Raw genomic sequence first — 22,038 nt, forward strand, 5'->3', positions numbered from 1 at the left:
CGCCTTCTGGATGATAGTGGTGTGAACAGGCAGTGGCTCAGGTGGTTGTTGTCCTTTTTTGGCCTTCCTGTGACATCGGGTACTCTAGGTGTCCTGAAAGGCAGGTAGTTTTCCCCCGGTGATGCGTTGTGCAGACTGCAATATCCTTTGGAGAGCCTTGCGGTTGATGGCGGTGCAGTTGCCGTACCAGGCAGTGATACAGCCCGACAGGAAGCTCTCGATTGTGCATCTGTAAAAGTTTGTGTTTTAGGTGACAAGCCAAATTTCTTCAGCCTCCTGAGGTTGAGGAGGCGCTGTTGCGCCATTTCAGTTTGTCCGTGATGTGTACGCCAAGGAACTTAACTTTCCACATTCTCCACTACTATCCCGTCGATGTGGAAGGGGGGCGGGTGCTCCCTCTGCTGTTTCCTGAAGTCCATGATCATCTCCTTTGTTATGTTGACATTGAGTGAGAGGTTATTTTCCTGACACCACATTCCGAGGGCTCTCACCTCCTCCCTGTAGGCCGTCTCATCGTTGTTGGTAATCAAGCCTACCACTGTAGTGTCGTCTGCAAAGTCCGTCAAAGTCCAGGACCCAGTTGCACAGGGCAGGGTCGAGATCAAGGGTCTCAAGATTAATGACAAGTTTGGAGGGTATTATGGTGTTAACTTCTCAAGGATAGGTGGCAGGATTTGGAATTTTGGATGAAAAGCATGCCCAATTTCAACTGCCTGCTACTCATCCCCAGAAGATAAGATATACATATTATTAGTAGATTTGGATAGAAAACACTCTGACACTTGAATCATGTCTGTGAGTATAACAGAACTTATGTAGCAGGCGAAACCCCGAGGATAAACCATTCAGAATTTTTTTTTTGGGGTCACCCTGTTTTCAATGAGAATCCAGATTTCTAAGGGACTTGCTTGCAGTTCCTACCGCTTCCACTGGAGTTCACCAGTCTTTAGAAATTGGTTGAGGTTATTCCTTTGTGTAAAGAAGTACGGCCATCTTGAACGAGTGTCACTTCATGTGTACTGTTTGATAGATCCGCAAGACCAGAAAGCATGCTTGAGTTTTGTTTTCTTCCCATCTTCAATTTTATCAATTATTTACTTTAAAAAATATCTAAAGTTGTATTACAAAAGTAGTTTGAAATGTTTTGGCAAAGTTTACAGGTAACTTTTGAGATATTTTGTCGTTGCGGATGTTGGAACCGGTTTTTCTGGATCAAATGCGCCAAATAAATGGACATTTTGGATATATATGGACGGAATTAATCGAACAAAAGGACCATTTGTGATGTTTATGGGACATATTGGAGTGCCAACAGAAGAAGCTCATCAAAGGTAAGGCATGATTTATATTTTTATTTCTGCATTTTGTGTCGCGCCTGCAGGGTTGAAATGTTTTCTCTCTTTTGTTTACTATGGTGCTATGCTCAGATAATAGCATCGTTTGCTTTCACCGAAAAGCCTTTTTGAAATCTGACATGTTGGCTGGATTCACAACACGTGTAGCTTTAATTTGGTATCTTACAGATTTAATGAAAGTTTGATTTCTATAGGAATTTATTTGAATTTGGCGCTCTGCATTTTCTCTGGCTTTTGACCAAGTGGGATGCTACCGTCCCACATATCCCAGAGAGGTTAAATGCTGAGCTCTAGTCAATGAACAGCATTCTTACATACGTATTCCTCTTGTCCAGATGGTATAGGGCAGTGTGATGGTGATTGCATCTGTGGACCTATTGGGGCGGTAAGCAAACTGAAGTGGGTTGACGGTATCAGGTAGGGTGGTGGTGAAATTATCCTTGACTAGTCTCTCAACGCACTTCATGATAACAGAAGTCATTTAGTTCAGTTACCTTAGCTTTCTTGGGAGCAGTAACAATGGTGGCCATCTTGAAGCATGTGGGGACAGCAGACTGGGATAGGGAGAGATGAATATGTCCATAAACACACCAGCCAGCTGGTCTGCTCATGCTCTGAGGATGCGGCTAGGGTTGCCTTCTGGGCCGGCAGCCTTGCGAGGGTTAACAAGTTTAAATGTTTTACTCACATTGGTCATGGAGGAGGAGAGCCCACAGGCTGACCGTGTCAGTGGCACTATTGTCCTCAAAGCGAGCAAAGAAGTTGTTTAATTTGTCTGGGAGCAAGACGCCGATGTCCGCAACGGGGCTGGTTTTCTTTTCGTAATCCGTGATTGACTGTAGACCCTGCCACATACGTCTCGTGTTTGAGATGTTGAATTGCGACTCTACTTTGTCTCTATACAGACGCTTTGCTTGTTTGATTGCCTTGCGAAAAACTACACTGTTTGTATTCAGTCATGTTTCCAGTCGCCTTGCCATGATTAAAAGCGGTGGTTTGCGCTTTCAGTTTAGTGCGAATGCTGCCATCAATCCACAGTTTCTGATTAGGCAAGATTTTTTAATAGTCACATTGGGTACAACATCTCTGATGCACTTGCTAATAAAGTCACGCACCGAGTCAGCATATACATCAATGTTATTGTCTGAGGCTACACGGAACATATCTCAGTCCACGTGATCGAAGCAATCTTGAAACGTGGAATCCGATTGGTCAGACCAGCGTTTGTTGACCTGAGCACGGGCATTTCCTGTTTTAGTTTCTGCCTATAGGATGGGAGCAACAAAAGGGAGTCATGGTCAGATTTGCAGAAGGGAGGGCGGGGGAGGGCTTTGTAAGCATCGCGGAAGTTAGAGTAGCAATGGTCCAGAATGCTACCAGCTTGTGTCGCGCATTCAATATGCTGATAGAATTTAGGAAGCCTTGTTCTCAGATTAACTTAGATAAAACTCCTCAGCTACAATAAATGAAGCCTCATTTCTTATTCACAATCTATGGATTTCACATGACTGGGAATCTGTTGCATCTGTTGGTCAAAGATACCCTTTGAGGGAAAAAAGTAGGTGTGGTTCAGAAAACCATTCAGCATCTGGTGTGGCCACCATTTGCCTCGTGCAGCGCGTCATCCCCTTCCCATAGAGTTGATCAGGCTGTCAATTGTGGCCTGTGGAATTATTGTCCCACTCTTCAATGGTTGTGCAAAGTTGGTGGATATTGGCGGGAACTGGAACACGCTGTCGTACATGTCGATGCAGAGCAAACATGCTCCGTGGGTGACATGTCTGGTGAGAATGCAGGCCATACTGGTACATTTTCAGCTTCAGGAAAAGTCGCTCTGGATAAGAGCGTCTGCTAAATGACTTAAATGTAAATGTAAATGTGTACAGATTCTTGCGACATGGGGCCGTGTATTATCATGCTGAAACATGAGGTGATGGAGGTGGATGAATGGCACGACAATGGGCATCAGGATCTCATCATGGTATCTCTGTGCATTCAAATTGCCATTGATAAAAGGCACTTGTGTTCATTGTCCGTAGCTTATGCCTGCCCATACCATAACCCCACCGCCACCATTGGGCACTCTGTTCACAATGTTGGCATCAGCAGACTGCTTGTCCACATGACACCATACATGCTGTCTGCCATCTGCCCGGTACAGTTGAAACTGGGATTCATCTGGGAAGAGCACACTTCTCCAGTGTGCCAGTGGCCATCGAAGGTGAGCATTTGCCCACTGCAGCCGGTTACGACACCAAACTGCAGTCAGGTCAAGAACCTTGTGAGGACGATGAGCACGCAGATGAGCTTCCCTGAGATGGTTTGTGACAGTTTGTGCAGAGATACTTTGCTTGTGCAAAAACCCACAGTTTTGTCAGCTGTACAGGTGGCTGGTCTCAGCTGGTTACACGTGGTCTGCGCTGGTGTGGCCGGTTGGACGTACTGTCAAATTCTCTGAAATTATATTGGAGGCGGCTTATGGTAATGAACATTCAATGAACATTCAATTCTCTAGCAACAGCTCTGGTGGACATTCCTGCAGTCAGCATACCAATGTCATGCTCACTCAACTTGAGACATCTGACATCTGTATTTTAGTGGCCTTTTGTTGTCCTCTGAACAAGGTGCACCTGTGTAATTTTTATTGTAATTTTATTTAACCTTTATTTAACCAGGTAGGCTAGTTGAGAACAAGTTCTCATTTGCAACTGCATCCTGGCCAAGATAAAGCAAAGCATTCGATACATACAACAACACCGAGTTACACATGGAAAAACAAACAAACAATCAATAATACAGTAGAAAAATCTATATACAGCATGTGCAAATGAGGTAGGATAAGAGGTAAGGCAATAAATAGGCCATGGTGGCGAAGTCATTACAATATAGCATTTCAACACTGGAATGTTAGGATGTGCAGAAGATGAATGTGCAAGTAGAGATACTGGGGTGCAAAGGAGCAAGATAAATAAATGCAGTATGGTGATGAGGTAGATTGGATGGGCTATTTACAGATGAGCTATGTACAGGTGCAGTGATATGTGAGCTGCTCTGACAGCTGGTGCTTAAAGCTAGTGCGGGAGGTAAGAGTCTCCAGCTTCAGAGAGTTTTGCAGTTCGTTCCAGTCATTGGCAGCAGAGAACTGGAAGGAGAGGCGGCTTTGGGGGTGACTAGTGAGATATACCTGCTGGACCGCGTGCTGCGGGTGGGTGCTGCTTTGGTGACCAGTGAGCTGAGATAAGGAGGGGCTTTACCTAGCAGAGACTTGTAGATGACCTGGAGCCAGTGTGTTTGGCAACGAGTATGAAGCGAGGGCCAGCCAACGAGAGCATACAGGTTGCAGTGGTGGGTAGTATATGGGGCTTTGGTGACAAAACGGATGGCACTGTGATAGACTGCATCCAATTTGTTGAGTAGAGTGTTGGAGGCTATTTTGTAAATGACATCGCCAAAGTCGAGGATCAGTCGGGTGGTCCGTTTTACGAGAGTACGTTTGGCAGTATGAGTGAAGGATGCTTTGTTGTGAAATAGGAAGCCGATTCTAGATTTAATTTTGGATTGGAGATGTTTAATGTGAGTTTGGACGGAGAATTTACAGTCTAACCACACACCTAGGTATTTGTAGTTGTCCACATATTCTAAGTCAGAATCTTCCAGAGAAGTGATGCTGGATGGGCGGGCAGGTGCGGGCAGCGATCGGTTGAAGAGCATGCATTTAGTTTTACTTGCATTTAATGACCATGCTGTTTAATCAGCTTCTTGATATGCCACACCTGTCAAGTGGATGGATTATCTTGGCAAAGGAGAAATGCTCATTAACAGGGATGTTTGTGCACAAAATTGTAGAGAAATATGTTTTTTTGTACATATGGAAAATTTCTGGCCTCTTTTATTTCAACTCATGAAACATGGGACCAACACTTTACATGTTGCGTTTATATTTTTGTTCAGTTTAGGAAGATGTGTTTAAGAGAAATTAGTTGTACGTTCCCCTAAGCATTGCATGTGTGGTTCTGTGGTGTTCAAGCATGTGTGTGATTCTGTGTGTGGTATGCGCTTGTATGATTGTGTGTATGTCTGTGAGAATGAAACTTGGTGTATGAATGAGCTTGTGTGTGAGCAGCTCTTTGTCCCAGATTTAACTAACCCTAACCCATATTAGACTAAATTGCTAAAACAGGCATTGCACTTCTGATGAGCGATGATGGGGAGGCCTATATAAATTAGACCATCCAGTACGGAGAAGAGCGCCTGAGGACTTCCTCACGTGAACACTTTCCCCATCTACACCCAGAGCACTAGTGTGTCCTCATTCCCGGGATGCCCAGCAATATGCCACATCTAGCTTTCTCATTCCGGGATGCGTAGCAATAGGCCACATCTAGCTTAATCATTCTGGGATGCATAGCAATATGCCACATTTAGCTTAATCATTCCAGGATGCATAGCAACAGGCCACATCTAGCTTAATCATTCCAGGATGCATAGCAACAGGCCACATCTAGCTTAATCATTCCAGGATGCATAGCAACAGGCCACATCTAGCTTAATCATTCCGGGATGCATAGCAACAGGCCACATCTAGCTTAATCATTCCGGGATGCAATAGCAATAGGCCACATCTAGCTTAATCATTCCAGGATGCATAGCAACAGGCCACATCTAGCTTAATCATTCCGGGATGCATAGCAACAGGCCACATCTAGCTTAATCATTCCGGGATGCATAGCAACAGGCCACATCTAGCTTAATCATTACAGGATGCATAGCAACAGGCCACATCTAGCTTAATCATTCCGGGATGCATAGCAACAGGCCACATCTAGCTTAATCATTCCGGGATGCATAGCAACAGGCCACATCTAGCTTAATCATTCCGGGATGCATAGCAACAGGCCACATCTAGCTTAATCATTCCAGGATGCATAGCAACAGGCCACATCTAGCTTAATCATTCCAGGATGCATAGCAACAGGCCACATCTAGCTTAATCATTCCAGGATGCATAGCAACAGGCCACATCTAGCTTAATCATTCCAGGATGCATAGCAACAGGCCACATCTAGCATTCTCTCCACATTTTATAACTGTTGTATTGTTTTATGATAGTCATATGGTCATTTTAACAGGCTCTTTTATCCAAAGCCATTTCCAGTAAACTATGTGATGCTTGTGGGATTCGAACTCACAACCCTGGTGTTGCCACTTGCCAGGCTCTGTGGGAACTGAATTATCAGTAGTGTGTTAATGGAAATATAAAGGCCTACATCATGCTGTTCATCCCAATAGCTTAGTGCTCTACACTGCCTTAAAGTATCCACACCTCTTGACTTTCTCCACATTTTTACAGCCTGAATTAAAAATGTATTATATATTTTGTGTCACTGGCCTACACACAATACCCCATAATGTCAAAAGTGGAATTATGTTTTTAGTATTTTTTACAAATTAATTTTAAAATGAAAAGCTGAAATATCTTTAGTCATTAAGTATACAACAGAATGTCGCCGGAGGAGATGGCTGCCGTTTTTCGGGCTCTTAACCAATTGTGCTTTTGTGTGTGTTTCGCATTATTTGTAACTTATTTTGTTCATCATATTTCTGCCACTGTCTCTAATGACCGAAAATAGCTTCTGGATATCAGGACAGCGTTTACTCGCCTTGTTCTGGACGAAGATGAAAGAAAATAACGAGTCGGATGCAAAGGATTCACTTCAGACACCCGACAAGGCCAACATCCCCTTCATTCACAGGAGAAAGAGAGGGAGATATCGGGGACGTGGGTCGTGGTGCCTTGTAAGAATCTGACGCACAGTCATTGGATAACAAAATAGACGAGCTACGATTATGAATATCCTGTAATATCTTATGTTTCTCCAAGTCTTGGCTGAACGACAACATGGATAACATACAGCTGGCGGGGTTTACGCTGCATCAGCAAGATAGAACAGCTGCCTCCGTTAAGACTAGGGGTGGCGGTCTGTGTATATTTGTAATCTGCTGGTGCACAAAATCTAATATTAAGGAAGTCTTGAGGTATTGATCACCTGAGGTAGAGTATCTCATGATAAGTTGTAGACCACACTATTTACCAAGAGTTGTCATCTATATTCGTCGTAACCAAAAAGTGTTAAACAAATCAAAATATATTTGAGATTCTTCAAAGTAGCCACCCTTTGCCTTGATGACAGCTTTGTACACTCTTGGCATTCTCTCAAATATTAAATATTTTGCTTTGTTTAACACTGTTTTTGTCACTACATGATTCCATATGTGTTAGTTCATTGTTTTGATGTCTTCACTATTATTCTACAATGTAGAAAATGGTCAAATTAAGAAAACCCCTTGAATGAGTAGGTGTGTCCAACGTTTGACTGGTACCGTTTGTGACATTTGTTACCATGCACCTGTATTGAAACGAGGCAGTGGGGAAAATGCTCTACTCCTGTTGTAAAGAGACACAATGTGCTTAATATTACGAAAGTTGAGAAACAAATATAGTAGCTGTTATAGAGTGATAAATGATGCTGGCTCATCTAACCAATAGGCAGCGCTATGACCGGTCCTAGATTGGTGACCGTTCTGTGAGCAATAGAGATAGTTGAGTATTGGTCTCCATGATAGATAGTGGTGTAAATCAGTTCCTAATAAATGTCAAATAAAGATTACATCCTGTGTCCTCCAATTATATGTTGATCTATTCAAGATACTACAGTAGGCCTAGCCTATAGAAAGCTGATGGATCCTCCTCTTTTTATTAGCAGCCATCACTCTGTTTTCTCCTGCAATTATAAAACCTATAGAAATGTTGCGCAAAATGAGCTCATGGGCTCTCATTAAGTGTTTTATTAGATTTTCATCACATTTGCATTGATGTCAGAGTGATTAGAGGGACAATAGAGTGCTGAGTACCAGGCAGTTAGCAAGTTTGGTAGGCTACTAATGATCAGCATCAGAGCTTGGAGAAGCCTAATTACCATGGTCATGTGGAATTTGACCACCGGTGTGGCAGTAATACGGTCACCGCAACAGCCCTATTCCTGAGTGGCCTAGTTTTAAATTAAATCGGCTTGATAATCTATGGCTGTCTAGTAATGATCAACATCCAACTTGACAGAGCATGAAGAATTTTGTACAATACAGGTGTGCAAAGCTCTTAGACTCATAGCTGTAATCGCTGCCAAAGGTGATTCTAACATGTATTGACTCAGGGTTGTGAATACTTGTAGATATTTCTGTTTTTCTTTTTTAATACAGTTGCAAAAAATTCAAAAAATATGTTTCACTTTGTCTTTATGGGTTATTGTGTGTAGATGAGTGATTTTAAAATATATATATTTAATAAATTGAATTCAGGCTGTAACACTACAAATTGTGGAATGAGTCAATGAGTCAAGGGGTAGGAGTACTTTCTGAAGGCACTAACTATATCATTTACATTTACATTTCATGGGTATTATAGGCAAGGCTATTAGCATTCTGTGCTGCAAAGTATTTGTTTTGTATTTGGTGAGTGGGTAGAGCTCGCCATAGGATCTAAGTTGCGTTAGTTATCATGGGTTCTGTTAAAAAGCCTTTCCAAGGGAACGTTTCCCATGGTAATTTAGCCACTCCAACAAGGAGTGGAGGACTAGTGAAGTTGACCAGTCTAAGACAAGGTACTCTAAAAATCCTACAAAACTCTAGGTCTACCAGGCCCATCTCCAATTAGGAATATTTTTGATGTCTGGCCAACCCTACTAGAGAACTACTGGGTCTGCAAGCTTTGCTCTAACTGATTCAGGTCCTGATGGACCACTGCTTATTAGTCAGATGGGTTAGAGCAGGGCTGGGACAAAAGCCAGTAGCTCCCCTAGTGGAGGGATGGCCGCCACTGCCTCGAACCTTTGGCTAAAATGAAAGCTATGTAGAACTAAAACAGGATACAAACCAGTAGTCGGAGCCTCATAATGTTGTGGTTTAATTAGAACTATGTTGGACTTCAAGATAATCAAATGATGAGAATTGCGGTTAGTACCCTGGATTTGACATAATTGGCATCTAGATCACCGTTTACTATGGCTAATTCTGACCTGAGGCCACCCGCCATATGCTGCTGCCCGGTTCCATCATGCTCAATATTGTGTTTAATGAGCACAGAGGTCATGCTGAACGGAAGTCCTGAACATGCAAGCCACACCAGACAGTCTGGATCATAGTGTTGGATGAACTGGGCAAAATAAACCTGGAAGGATGAAATACTGTTTTGTCATCTGAAATACTAATTGAGATAAATAGACAAAGCTCATTTGGTTATGTCATAGCCTATATTACGGGAAAACTAACCTATTTGAAGCTTATTATTCTCAAAGGTTTCTTGAGATTAGGTTTAGATCCTGAGGAACACTGTAACTTGTAGCTTTCATCTTTTTCAGGACCGTCTTAAGCCCTTCTGTGTGTGAAAACACTGGAGCGGAAATTAAGCACCTCATTGTTTCGCCGGCCAGATATAATTACATTAACATGTCATTCAATAACCCACTTAATACCATGGAAACGTACTCAAGAGGTCCATGATGTCATGATCACGATGAGAACATTATGACTCCTCCCTAGCAACAGATAGTGTTCCGTCGCTAGGCTAACAGATTGCCATTTGACACAGGAGCTTCCAACTTTTATTTCCTGTGCTCACAAACTGGAAAACTATTCAACCATCTTTATTAAATGAGTCATAATGTACACTGGGTCTATAGTTTTGTTTATACTCTCCTAATTGTATCTCACCTCAATGTTATAAGTCAAATGCATTTCATGTGGCTTGAAACAACAATGCATCAACTGCTCAGCCTTTATGGTCTTGAACCGTAAAACTCTTGTGAACTCAAATGAGAGAAATGATATTCCTGGTAGTGCTGCTGACATGTAGGGGCTAGTCTTTGTTATTACTGTTGATCTATAGATGATCTCACTAGCACTCTGAGTCAGTTTCTCTGGCTGTCTCTCTGGCTGGCTGGCTGTCTGTGTGTCTTTCTCTCTCTTTCTCTGTCTGACTCACGCTCTCTCTTTCCCATACATACACACTTCTAGAGCTTTTTTTTCATAAAAATGCTCCTTCAGACTACATTAGATTAGTTTTTTTTAAATGTATAAATAAGTATGAAAGTGTTGCCTGTGAAAGTAGAGGAGGAGGGGAGCCGCCCTGGCTTGTCCCGACACCAGGCCTCAATTATATATTTAGTACTCCGTTTTGACCCTCTCCTCAACTGGCTCGGCAGTACTGTTAAACTGACAGGCTCTCAAACTGCTAACGGAGGTTGATTCCCGGCGCTTGGAAGCCCATGGAAATCTCACTAATGAGCCATTGGAATCTCGTTATGGTGAGTTTCACTGACAAGGCAGGAAAGCCACACAGCACTGCTCCAGCCATGCCCTGCAGACTCTTTCCACCATGCTTGGGGCCAATATGACCAACGGCACAGTCAGTCCCAGTAACAGTGTATTACAGATATGTTTGTATATATAGTGTATGTGGACACCCCTTCAAATTAGTGGATTTGTCTATTTCAGCCACATCAGTTGCTGACAGGTGTATAAAATCGAGTACACAGCCATACAATCTCCATAGACAAAAATTGGCAGTAAAATGGCCTTACTGAAGAGCTCAGTGACTTTCAACGTGGCACCGTCATAGGATGCCACCTTTCCAACAAAGTCAGTTCGTCAAATTTCTGCCCTGCTAGAGCTTCCCCGGTACACTGTAAGTGCTGATATTGTGAAGTGGAAACGTCTAGGAGAAGCAACAGCTCAGCCGTGATGTGGTAGGCCACACAAGTTCACAGAACGGCACCGCCGAGTGCTGAAGCGCGTAGAGCATAAAAATCTAAATCATCTCTCCTCGGTTGCAACACTCACTACAGAGTTCCAAACTGCCTCTGAAAGCAACGTCAGCACAGTAACTGTTTGTCTGGAGCTTCATGTAATGGCTGAGCATGTGCACACAAGCCTAAGATCACCATGCGCGATGCCAAACGTCGGTTGGAGTGGTGTAAAGCTCGCCACCATTGGACTCTGGAGCAGTGAAAACTTGTTCTCTGGCGTGATGAATCACGCTTCACCGTCTGGCCAGGAGAACACTACCGGTCTGAATGCATAGTGCAAACTGTAAAGTTTGGTGGAGGAGGAATAATGTTCTGGGGCTGTTTTTCATGCTTCAGGCTAGGCCCCTTAGTTCCAGTGAAGAGAAATATTAACGCTACATCATACAATGACATTCTGGATGATTCTGTGCTTCCCACTTTGTGGCAACAGTTTGGGGAAATCCCTTTCCTGTTTCAGCATGACAATGCCCCCTGTGCACAAAGCAAAGTCCCATACAGAACTTGTTTGTCGAGATCGGTGTGGAAGAACTTGACTGGCCTGCACAGAGCCCTGACCCTATCAAACACTTTTAAAAATATGTTTTATTCCCAATTTCGTGGTATCTAATTGGTAGTTAGTCTTGTCCCATCGCTGCAACTCCCGTACGGACTCGGGAGAGGCGAAGGTCGAGAGCCGTGCGTCCTCCGAAATCGCACTGCTTCTTGACACAACTGTGAGCCAGGTCTAATCCCCCAAAATCAGTGCCCAACCTCACTAATGCTCTTGTGGCTGAATGGAAGCAAGTGCCCACAGCAATGTTCCAACATCTAGTGGAAAGCCTTCCCAGAAGTTGTTATAGTAGCAAAGGGGGAACCAACTCCATATTAATGCCCATGATTTTGGAATGAGATGTTTGACGAGCAGGTGTCCACATACATTTGGTCATGTGGTGTACTTCCACTATGACAGTGTTTCCTGGGTTGTAAACATTAGCCTGAGAAACGGTTAGCCTGAGGTAGAAGTATGTTATGGACTCTATGTTGGGTCGGGAACCACTAGTGGATCGTGTTAGTTTCCTGAGTTGTGACCAGAAACATTGGTTTGTTTATCTGGGGGTCAGCAAAACATTTGACAGGCTTTTGCTGGCGTCGATGATGGAGCAACTGGTCTAGCTCTTAGGGGATTAGAACTCGCTAACAGGAAGATATTCGTTTTTTGGACTTCACCGTTGTATGCTATTAAGCTAAAACCATTTGGGGTTGAAAGCACATCAAAGCACTTGGTGGGGAACCGTCAGTACATTTTCATAGGCTGTGTCCCAAAATGGCACCCCATTCCCTATATATAGTGCACTACTTTTTGACCAGAGCCTATGGGCCCAAAAGTAGTTCATTTTAAATAGGTTGTTAAGGGACACAGCCAGTAAACAGACGATACCTTAAATGTCAGTGCATTTTATTTATCCTTCGTTTCAAAGCCATGTGCTGCAGAAAGGTTAATAGGCCAACCCCAGGAAATATGTTGAGGCGAATTGTTTTGGGGGATAGTGGATGCAGCATGCTATTTTGCTGTAAACCTCTGATGTTCTTTGAAAATACGTATTATACGCAGGTGGGGGGATTGATACCCATGAAGCATGGTTTGTGTTTGGGTTCAAATGTAGGCTACAGTTTGTCTCCTAGTAGTGTATAGTCTAGAGATGTTGGCCAAACGAGCAATTTTTGTCATAGTATGAAGTATAGCCTACCTTTTCCCTGAGAACCAACTTGGCTTCCCTCTCCAGTTAAACCCAAGATCAAGGGCATTTTGCATGGCAACAACAATGGACAAGTATGTTTTTTGTCAGCTTTGAACTCATTTCTCAATTTTTGGAATGTCAGTGTAATCTCAGTGAGCCGCTTTGAAGTACTCAAGGATGCTAATATTCTGCAACGGAGAATTGGGGAATGTCTGGGAGGGAAACGGAAGGATTTCCTGTCATTGTGCTCAGTCTGGAATTCCAGCTCTTCCCTGTAGTAAAACACTGGAGCGCAGTGTAACAAGGCTTCCCTGTAGTAAAACACTGGAGCGCAGTGTAACCAGGCTTCCCTGTAGTAAAACACTGGAGCGCAGTGTAACCAGGCTTCCCTGTAGTAAAACACTGGAGCGCAGTGTAACCAGGCTTCCCTGTAGTAAAACACTGGAGCGCAGTGTAACTAGGCTTCCCTGTAGTAAAACACTGGAGCGCAGTGTAACTAGGCTTCCCTGTAGTAAAACACTGGAGCGCAGTGTAACAACTAGTAAAACACTGGAGCGCAGTGTAGTAGTAAAACACTGGAGCGCAGTGTAACCAGTAGTAAAACAAGGCTTAACCAGGCCCTGTAGTAAAAACACTGGAGCGCAGTAAAACACTAAGCGCAAGGCTTCCCTGTAGTAAAACACTGGAGCGCAGTGTAACCAGGCTTCCCTGTAGTAAAACACTGGAGCGCAGTGTAACCAGGCTTCCCTGTAGTAAAACACTGGAGCGCAGTGTAACAAGGCTTCCCTGTAGTAAAACACTGGAGCGCAGTGTAAACAGACCTGCCAGTGACCCCTCACCCCTAGACCAGTACTCTAGCTCGCTGAGTGAGATTTGCAAGTGAAGGAGCAATCACAGCTGCAGACCTAGGACTCACGCAGCACTACTGTATCCCACGAAAGGGATTTGGCCGTTTATCATAAATCCTTTATTGACGATGGGGCTAAGGGCGAGACCCGGTGTTTTTCGTGGCTTACCGCACTCTGAGGAAAAGGTATGATTGAAACGTTGGTTTACATGGACATTCACAAGCATGTTTGTCTGAATTTTATTCACCACTATAGTGGAATCAGTCTTTGACGATGGCTTTGAAGATGGTCCTGTATTTGTCTCTGTGACCAGTGACGTGTGTAGACTGAGGAAAATGGCAGACCTCACAGCACCTCGGTTATCAGAAAGCAGTTGTCATAGCAACTGGATGTGTGGCGTTCAAGTAGTTACCGATTTTAGTTACTGATTCTTTACAGCAGTATGACGTGGAAGGGAAGGACAATAGCTTTTCTGGAACTGTTGATATTTTTACAATCGTGTACAAATTTGAATTAGATGGCCATCTAATGTGTACTAAGGGGCCTCACGGCATAGGTTACAACCTTCATTAACTATGTAACAAGTCAGAACACCACGAGCAATGCCATCTAATCACACACTGCTAATGTTGACAGAATAGGCCTATATTGTGCATGCTGTGATGCCTGCTAGCTGACTCGCTCTGACAATTCATTACAAGCACAGTTCATTATCCTTCGCTAAAAGAGTCAAGTTTATTTTGGTTGTCAGAGTGGGAAAAAATGTATGTTTACATTAAATACATCAGAGACACCAGCACCGAGAGAGAGGCCAAATTCCTTTTTACTGGGAGAGGAAGGGTTCACCCACTGGCTAGTATTCCATACAGCTCAGGCATGTGCACATAGCAATAGATTCTGTTGCTTGCTTCACAGATGCACAAACCCCTTGGAAGCTGAACATAGGAAATTGATTTAACATTAAACGTAATGGTAAACTGAAACTCTTATCCTTGTCATAGAATTAAAAACAATTCCCAAATGGAACTTGGGTAGAAAAAGACGGATGGTGAATGTATCCTTTTCCTCCCCCTCTTGCAGAAGCGGCGGAGGCGCATCGACAGGAGTATGATCGGGGAGCCCACTAATTTTGTCCACACATCCCACGTGGGATCGGGAGACATCTTCAGTGGCATGAACTCGGTAAGAGGAAGCAATGGAAGCCGTGCAGAGGAAGCAATGCACAATGGGAATGTGATGGGATGTCAATCATTAGCCACCAAGATGGGATAAGTATAGACCTATACATTATTATTTAAAGACTATTCATTATGATTGACTACATTATGATTTAAAGATTAAACTATTATGACCCATCTATGGAAAGATGAGACTCTCACGAATGGTGTTCTCCATTGTGCTGTACACAAGTGTCTTGGGACTCGTCTGAAGTCGGTACAGCCGATGTGCCAACTTCAGTCTGTAGCGTCCGAGAAGTTTGGGCTCATATGACCCCTCTGGAAAGGTGGAACTGTTGAACACACGTCGGTTGTTTTGCTCTAGGACACCTACAGGCCTCACAACTCATCTGCAGGTCCCCCAGTACCAGATGAAAAAATGTATGGAAGTACAGTGCATTTTGGGCCTTTTCCACATTGTTCCCCCCCCCCCTTATCAATCTACACACAATACCCAATAATGACAAAGCAAAAATAGTTTTTAGAAATGTTTGCAAATGTATTTTTCTTTTTTAAATAAAAAACATCACATTTACTCAGGTATTCAGACACTTTTTGAAGCACCGTTGGCAGCGATTACAGCCTCGAGTCTTCTTGGGTATGGTGCTGCAACCTTGGCACACCTGTATTTGGGGAGTTTCTCCCATTCCTCTCTGAAAATCCTCTCAACTTCTTGTCAGGTTGGATGGGGAGTGTCGCTGCACAGCTATTTTCAGGTCTCTCCAGAGATGTTCGATCAGGTTCAAGTCCGGGCTCTGGCTGGGCCACTCAAGGACATTCAGAGACTTGTCCCGAAGCCACTCCTATGTTGTCTTGGCTGTGTGCTTAGGGTTGTTGTTGTCCTGTTGGAAGGTAACCCTTTGCCACAGTCTGAGGTCCTGAGTGCTCTTGAGCAGGTTTTCATCAAGGATCTCTCTGTACTTTGCTTCGTACATATTTCAAACAATCCTGACGATTCAGTCCCTGCCACTGAAAACCATCCCCACAGCATGAAGCTGCAACCACCATGCTTCACAGTAGGGATGGTGCCAGGTTTCCTCCAGATTTGGCATTCAGGCCAGAGAGTTCAATCTTGGTTTCATCAGACCAGAGGATCTTGTTTCTCATGGTCAGGGAGTCTTTAGGTGCCTTTTGGTAAACTCCAAGCGGGCTGTCATGCGCCTTTTATTGAGGAGTGGCTTCCGTCTGGCCACTCTACCATAAAGGCCTGATTGGTGCAGTGCTGCAGAGATGGTTGTCCTTCTGGAAGATTCTCCCATCTCCACAGAGGAACTCTGGAGGTCCGTCAGAGTCACCAGTTCTTGGTCACCTCCCTGACCCAAGGTCCTTCTCCCCTGATTGCTCAGTTTGGCCGGGCGGCCAGCTCTAGGAAGAGTATTGGTGGGTCCAAACTTCTTCCATTTAAGAATGATAGAGACCACTGTGTTCTTGGACCTTCAATGATGCAGACATGTTTTGGTACCCTTCCCCAGATCTGTTCCTCGACACAATCCTGTCTCAGAGCTCTACGGACAGTTCCCTCGACCTCATGGCTTGGTTTTTGCTCTGACATGACCTGTCAACTGTGTGGTGTGCCTTTCCAAATCATGTCCAATCAAATTGAATTTACCACAGGTGGACACCAATGAAGTTGTAGAAACATCTCAATGATGATCAATGGAAACAGGATTCACCGGAGGTCAATTTCAAGTCTCAGGAAAGGGTCTGAATACTTGGTGTGTTGAGGGACACTGAGGGTCGGGATGTGGGAGTGAAGTTGCTGGGAATGATGTTCAAAGATTAAAAACAAAAAAATTAAGTCTAAATAAACAAAAAAATATATATATTTTAAACTGATGCTAAAAAGGAACGTTGTTACATCCAATTCCTTTTTGCCTGATGCCAAGCAAGCGCTTGTATGCACACGGACATACACATGTAAATAGTGCCACACATGCACACAAACTAGAGGTTTGGGAGCTTGGGCCGGTGGCTGAGCGGTCGCTGGTTCGAGTCCCCGACTCGACTGGGTGGGGGAACTGTCCTTGTGCCCTTAGGCAGTGTGCTTGACCCTGGTTGCTCCTGTGGGTCGCTCTGGATGGGAGTGTCTGCTAGATGACAATGTAATTGAAATGTTCGGGTTAGCAGGTTAATAGATAAATGTGGGTATTGCTTCAACAAGGTTAGCAGGTTAATAGATAAATGTGGGTATTGCTTCAACAAGGTTAGCAGTTTAATAGGTAAATGTGGGTATTGCTTCAACAAGGTTAGCAGGTTTATAGATAAATGTGGGTGTTGATTCAACAAGGTTAGCAGGTTAATAGATACATGTGGGTATTGCTTCAACAAGGTTAGCAGGTTAATAGATAAATGTGGGTATTGCTTCAAGGTTAGCAGGTTAATAGATAAATGTGGGTATTGATTCAACAAGGTTAGCACTTTAATAGATACATGTGGGTATTGCTTCAACAAGGTTAGCAGGTTTATAGATAAATGTGGGTGTTGATTCAACAAGGTTAGCAGGTTAATAGATAAATGTGGGTATTGATTCAACAAGGTTAGCAGGTTAATAGATAAATGTGGGTATTGTTTCAACAAGGTTAGCAGGTTTATAGATAAATGTGGGTATTGATTCAACAAGGTTAGCAGGTTAATAGATAAATGTGGGTATTGATTCAACAAGGTTAGCAGGTTAATAGATAAATGTGGGTATTGCTTCAACAAGGTTAGCAGGTTTATAGATAAATGTGGGTGTTGATTCAACAAGGTTAGCAGGTTAATAGATACATGTGGGTATTGCTTCAACAAGGTTAGCAGGTTAATAGATACATGTGGGTATTGCTTCAACAAGGTTAGCAGTTGTCCATCGTCTTGTCTTTAACATACTGTTTACTTCCTCCACAGGTGAACTCCATTCAAAACCAAATGCAGTCAAAAGGTGGATACGGCGAAGAGGCCATGCCTGTGAATGTGCAGCTGCAACTGGTGGACACAAAAGCAGGATAACATGGAGGGGCAGCTTCACGGTAAGAGCTCAGAGACTGTAACATTGACTCTGCTTTGAATAGCTGAAGGAGTGAAAAAAACATTAAAACAATATTTTTTGTTGTTGTCTTATTTAAAATAAAACTGTCATATTTTGCCTAAATGAATGTAGATGTTTGTCATGTACTCTGGTAATGTGCCATGTATGGGAGATGTGGCCTGTATTTTAGGAATATGTCTTGAAAGACATTTAACTTATCTGAAGACTGTTTGGTTTTAGACAGTTGCTAAACCTTGCCTGTTTGTCTTCCCTCCTAGGTTCCTTCATGTTGATGTTTTTCATCCTGGTCTCCATGTCTGCCTTCAGTGACTGCTTCTCTCATCCTCCCTCCCCAATATTGGACTAGGGAATGATGTTCGCCTCCTGTCCTCCCGCTCTGTCTGTCCTCCTTTGCTCCTCCCAATGAGCCCACTATCGACCCCCCTCCTTCTCTCCGCCTCAGCCCTCTCAACTCTCCTCGCGCCACAAATACATGGACAGTTTTTGTCACGCCATTGGAATGAGGCTGCTCCCCCCCTCTGCCTGTCTGTCCATCCGCCCATCTCCCACGGAGGACGACAGTCAAAAGGACAGCAGCGCTTCAGTTTTAGTGTACCTCACCCTTCCAACTTAAGCCAGACGCAAAAAGCATGATCCTCATCTCTACAAGTTCAAAGTGTAACACGCTTCTTCTCTTCAAATTATAATTTTTTGATGTGAGTTTTTTTTTGGGGGGGGGGGTTTGTCAATTCAGTGTTTAAAGGTCTGGAACCTACAAGTACAAAATGTAGATTTTTGTTTTATTTTTTATTATTAACATATTCTTTTTATATATATTTTTGTCTGGTTTGGATGTCAGAATGGTGGGTGACCACGTTTGTGAAAAGTGGCTTGCTATGGCCCTTGGGTGCCAAAATGTCTGTAGAGCATATGGAATTATATTTTTTCTGCTGACAAGAAGTTAAAAAACTTTTTTTTTTGACTGCCTCAAGTGAATTCCACTCCAATAGGAAATGTGATTGTTACTTCGCTGTTGTTTACATCGTTCCAGTTCCCATTCCTTGTCTTTATTTTCATGATAATTGTTCAATAGAACAATAACTGATGTTGAAATGGCATGAACTGGCATTTCACTCGACATTCTACTGTAAATGTTTTGGTAAACTTGATTTCAATAAGCCTGGGCTATATGAGTATATGCTGTGCAGTAAAATGTAAAGACCTTTAGCTATGTGGTACAGTGCTGGCTACTGGTGGTACAGTGCTGGCTACTGGTGGTACAGTGCTGGCTACTGGTGGTTAATGACTAGGTACTGGTGTGGGTAACAGAATCTATAAAGCATTCAATGTTGCAATCTGGCATCGAGGAGAACCCAAACTCGAAGTTGTCTGTAAAAGCTTGACCATGTGGCCGAGTTCATGAACTCATGCACATTATAAGAGTAAAGAATAACTTATCAAAGAAAATGTTATCTTTTGTCTATGAAATTACTTGGGGTCATTGAAGATGCCTAGACAACTCCAATGTTTGTGCAAAACAAAGGACAGTATGATTACCATTGACACACAGGTTGACATCCTACTGTTTAGCTCCAAGACATTTTGTTCAGGTTCAGAGGCATATTTTCCATTATTTTAAACATGACGCGTGTATGATATTGCACTGGTGTTGTAAATGGTTTGGGGTAGGATAGGGTGTAGTCTATGGTTTGGGGTAGGATATGGTGTGGTCTAATATAGGGTGTAGTCTATGGTTTGGGGTAGGATATATGGTGTAGTCTATGGTTTAGGGTAGGATATATATGGTGTACTCTATGGTTTGGGGTAGGATATATGGTGTAGTCTATGGGTTGGGGTAGGATGGGGTGTGGTCTAATATAGGGTGTAGTCTATGGTTTGGGGTAGGATATATGGTGTAGTCTATGGGTTGGGGTAGGATAGGGTGTAGTCTATGGTTTGGGGTAGGATAGGGTGTAGTCGCTATGGGTTAGAGTAGGCTAGGGTGTAGTTTGTATGGGTTAGGGTAGAATAGGATGTAGTCTCTGTGGTGTAGCATAGGATAGGGTGTAGTCTCTATGAGTTAGGGTAGGCTAGGGTGTAATCTCTATGGGTTAGGGTAGGCTAGGATGTAGTCTCTGTGGGTTAGGTGTAGGATAGGGTGTAGTCTGTATGGGTAGGCTAGGGTGTAGTCTCTGGGTTAGGTGTAGGATAGGGTGTCGTCTGTATGGGTAGGCTAGGGTGTAGTCTGTATGGGTTAGGGCAGGCTAGGGTGTAGTTTGTATGGGTTAGGGTAGAATAGGATGTGGTTTAGCATAGGATAGGGTGTGGTCTCTATGGGTTAGGGTAGGCTAGAGTGTAGTTTATGGATTTAGGTAGAATAGGGGGTAGTCTGTGGGTAGGATAGGGTGTAGTTTATGGATTAGGGTAGGATATTTTAAGAATTTTAACAAGCTGTAGAAAATATTAAAAATCGAAAATTAAGTCTTCAAAAAGTCCTTTAATTTATCAAATTAATAATTTGTTTTCAATTGATGCCTCTGTCATGGTTGAAAATGTAAATAATGAAATGGGGGTTTGGTTCACTTATTTGGATTAAAACTAATACCAGTATTGATGAGGAAAGAAGAGTCACTGGGCCTCGAACTCATCTGATAAAAGTATCACACTGATTGTTGTCGGTCCTTCCCTCAAGTGCTTTGTTTGTATATACCATATTCCTTGTGTGCCACAACCTACCTGAGGTATTCTAATTTATTGTCTTTTGCCACTTTTTTTGTACTCTAGTTTCTTTCAGATTTATTGGAATGTTCAAACCCCCCCAAAAAATTCACCATCTGATAAATAGTGGTAATATTTATTCACCATTATTAGAAATGTACTGGACTTGGGGGGGGAGGAGGAGGGGAGGGGGGAGTTTTCCCAAATACTAAGTCTAAATGAGGATGTCATACAATGTTTTGTGACAACTGAAAAGCACAAGAGTGTGTGTGTGTGTGTGTGCGTGTGTGAACAATATGAAGTTTGCAATACAATGCGAGTGTCGGCCAAAGTGGTATTGACCAGGGTACGTCAGCATGAATCTACTCTCAGCCAATGCTCACCACAAATGAATTTCAACATCAGGGAATTCACTCTGCTCAGTAATGTTAATTTTTTTGTTGTTTTACATATCTGATGGGTTTTTTTGTGCTTTTTTTTGTACACTTCCATCCCTCATGAATTGACATCCAGTGTTGGCTTGTAGATTACCAAATGTCTTCGGTTGAAATAAATATTTTTTTTCCATGTTATGTGACCCTGTCTTTGTGGAATCATTTGAATAGAACCAGAGCCCTATTTGCGGTGGCCAAAAGTAGTGCACTATATAGTGATTAGGGTGCCAAAGTATCCATTCCCACCAGAAACTGTTGTTATACATAGTTAACACTTTTTAGGAAAATGCCATAGACAACATACAGTTGATTTGAACTATAATCTATTAACCATGATGGTTACCAGTATTCATTTTAATACATATGACTAGTGGGTACAGTACATTGTAAGTAAATGCCATCACAGCTTTAAAGAGGAATTAGGGTGTGTCCCAAATGGCATTCTATTCCCTATATATAGTGTACTTCCTTTTACCAGGAGCCATAGTGCTCTGCTCAAAAGTAGTGCACTATAAAAAGGATAGGGTACCATTTGGGATGAAATCTTAATATACAATGTAGATGTCAGTATTCAGTGTGGTGTGGTGTTGTGGTAATGTGTACTGACTTGAATGTGAAAAAGGACATTGTGTACTCCAGATTCCATCATAATCTATCCATGGAGCCTACCATGTGGTGACTGTGAGTGGGCATAATCCCTGTGAATTCCCCCTCTGTTGAGAAGATTATGAGCTCCAAGCCTAAGGTTAGTTAGATAATACAAATGTTTCAGGAAACTCACTTGAAGCAAGTGACATTGCTCAGAATTTATCCCCTTACACTTGTGTCTATAAGGTAGTAGTTTTGGAATTGTTAGCTAGATTACTTGTTGGTTATTACTGCAT

The 22,038-nt window shown here is 42.9% G+C and overlaps 1 protein-coding gene across 1 annotated transcript in view; it reads left to right on the top strand.

Moving 5' to 3' along the window:
* cdc42se2 (CDC42 small effector 2) overlaps positions 1–21,292 on the top strand; it is an 81,652-nt gene extending 60,360 nt beyond the window's left edge. Inside the window, exons 3-5 of the mRNA XM_029646302.2 lie at positions 14,862–14,963; positions 17,882–18,003; positions 18,281–21,292. Of these exons, the coding sequence (XP_029502162.1) occupies positions 14,862–14,963; positions 17,882–17,983 (204 nt within the window). The 3' untranslated portion in view covers positions 17,984–18,003; positions 18,281–21,292. The remainder of the gene's footprint in view (positions 1–14,861; positions 14,964–17,881; positions 18,004–18,280) is intronic.
* Positions 21,293–22,038: the final 746 nt, after the last annotated feature.

The sequence above is a fragment of the Oncorhynchus nerka genome, linkage group LG4, assembly GCF_034236695.1.
Source record: "Oncorhynchus nerka isolate Pitt River linkage group LG4, Oner_Uvic_2.0, whole genome shotgun sequence".
In the NCBI taxonomy this organism is placed as follows: Eukaryota; Metazoa; Chordata; class Actinopteri; order Salmoniformes; family Salmonidae; genus Oncorhynchus; species Oncorhynchus nerka.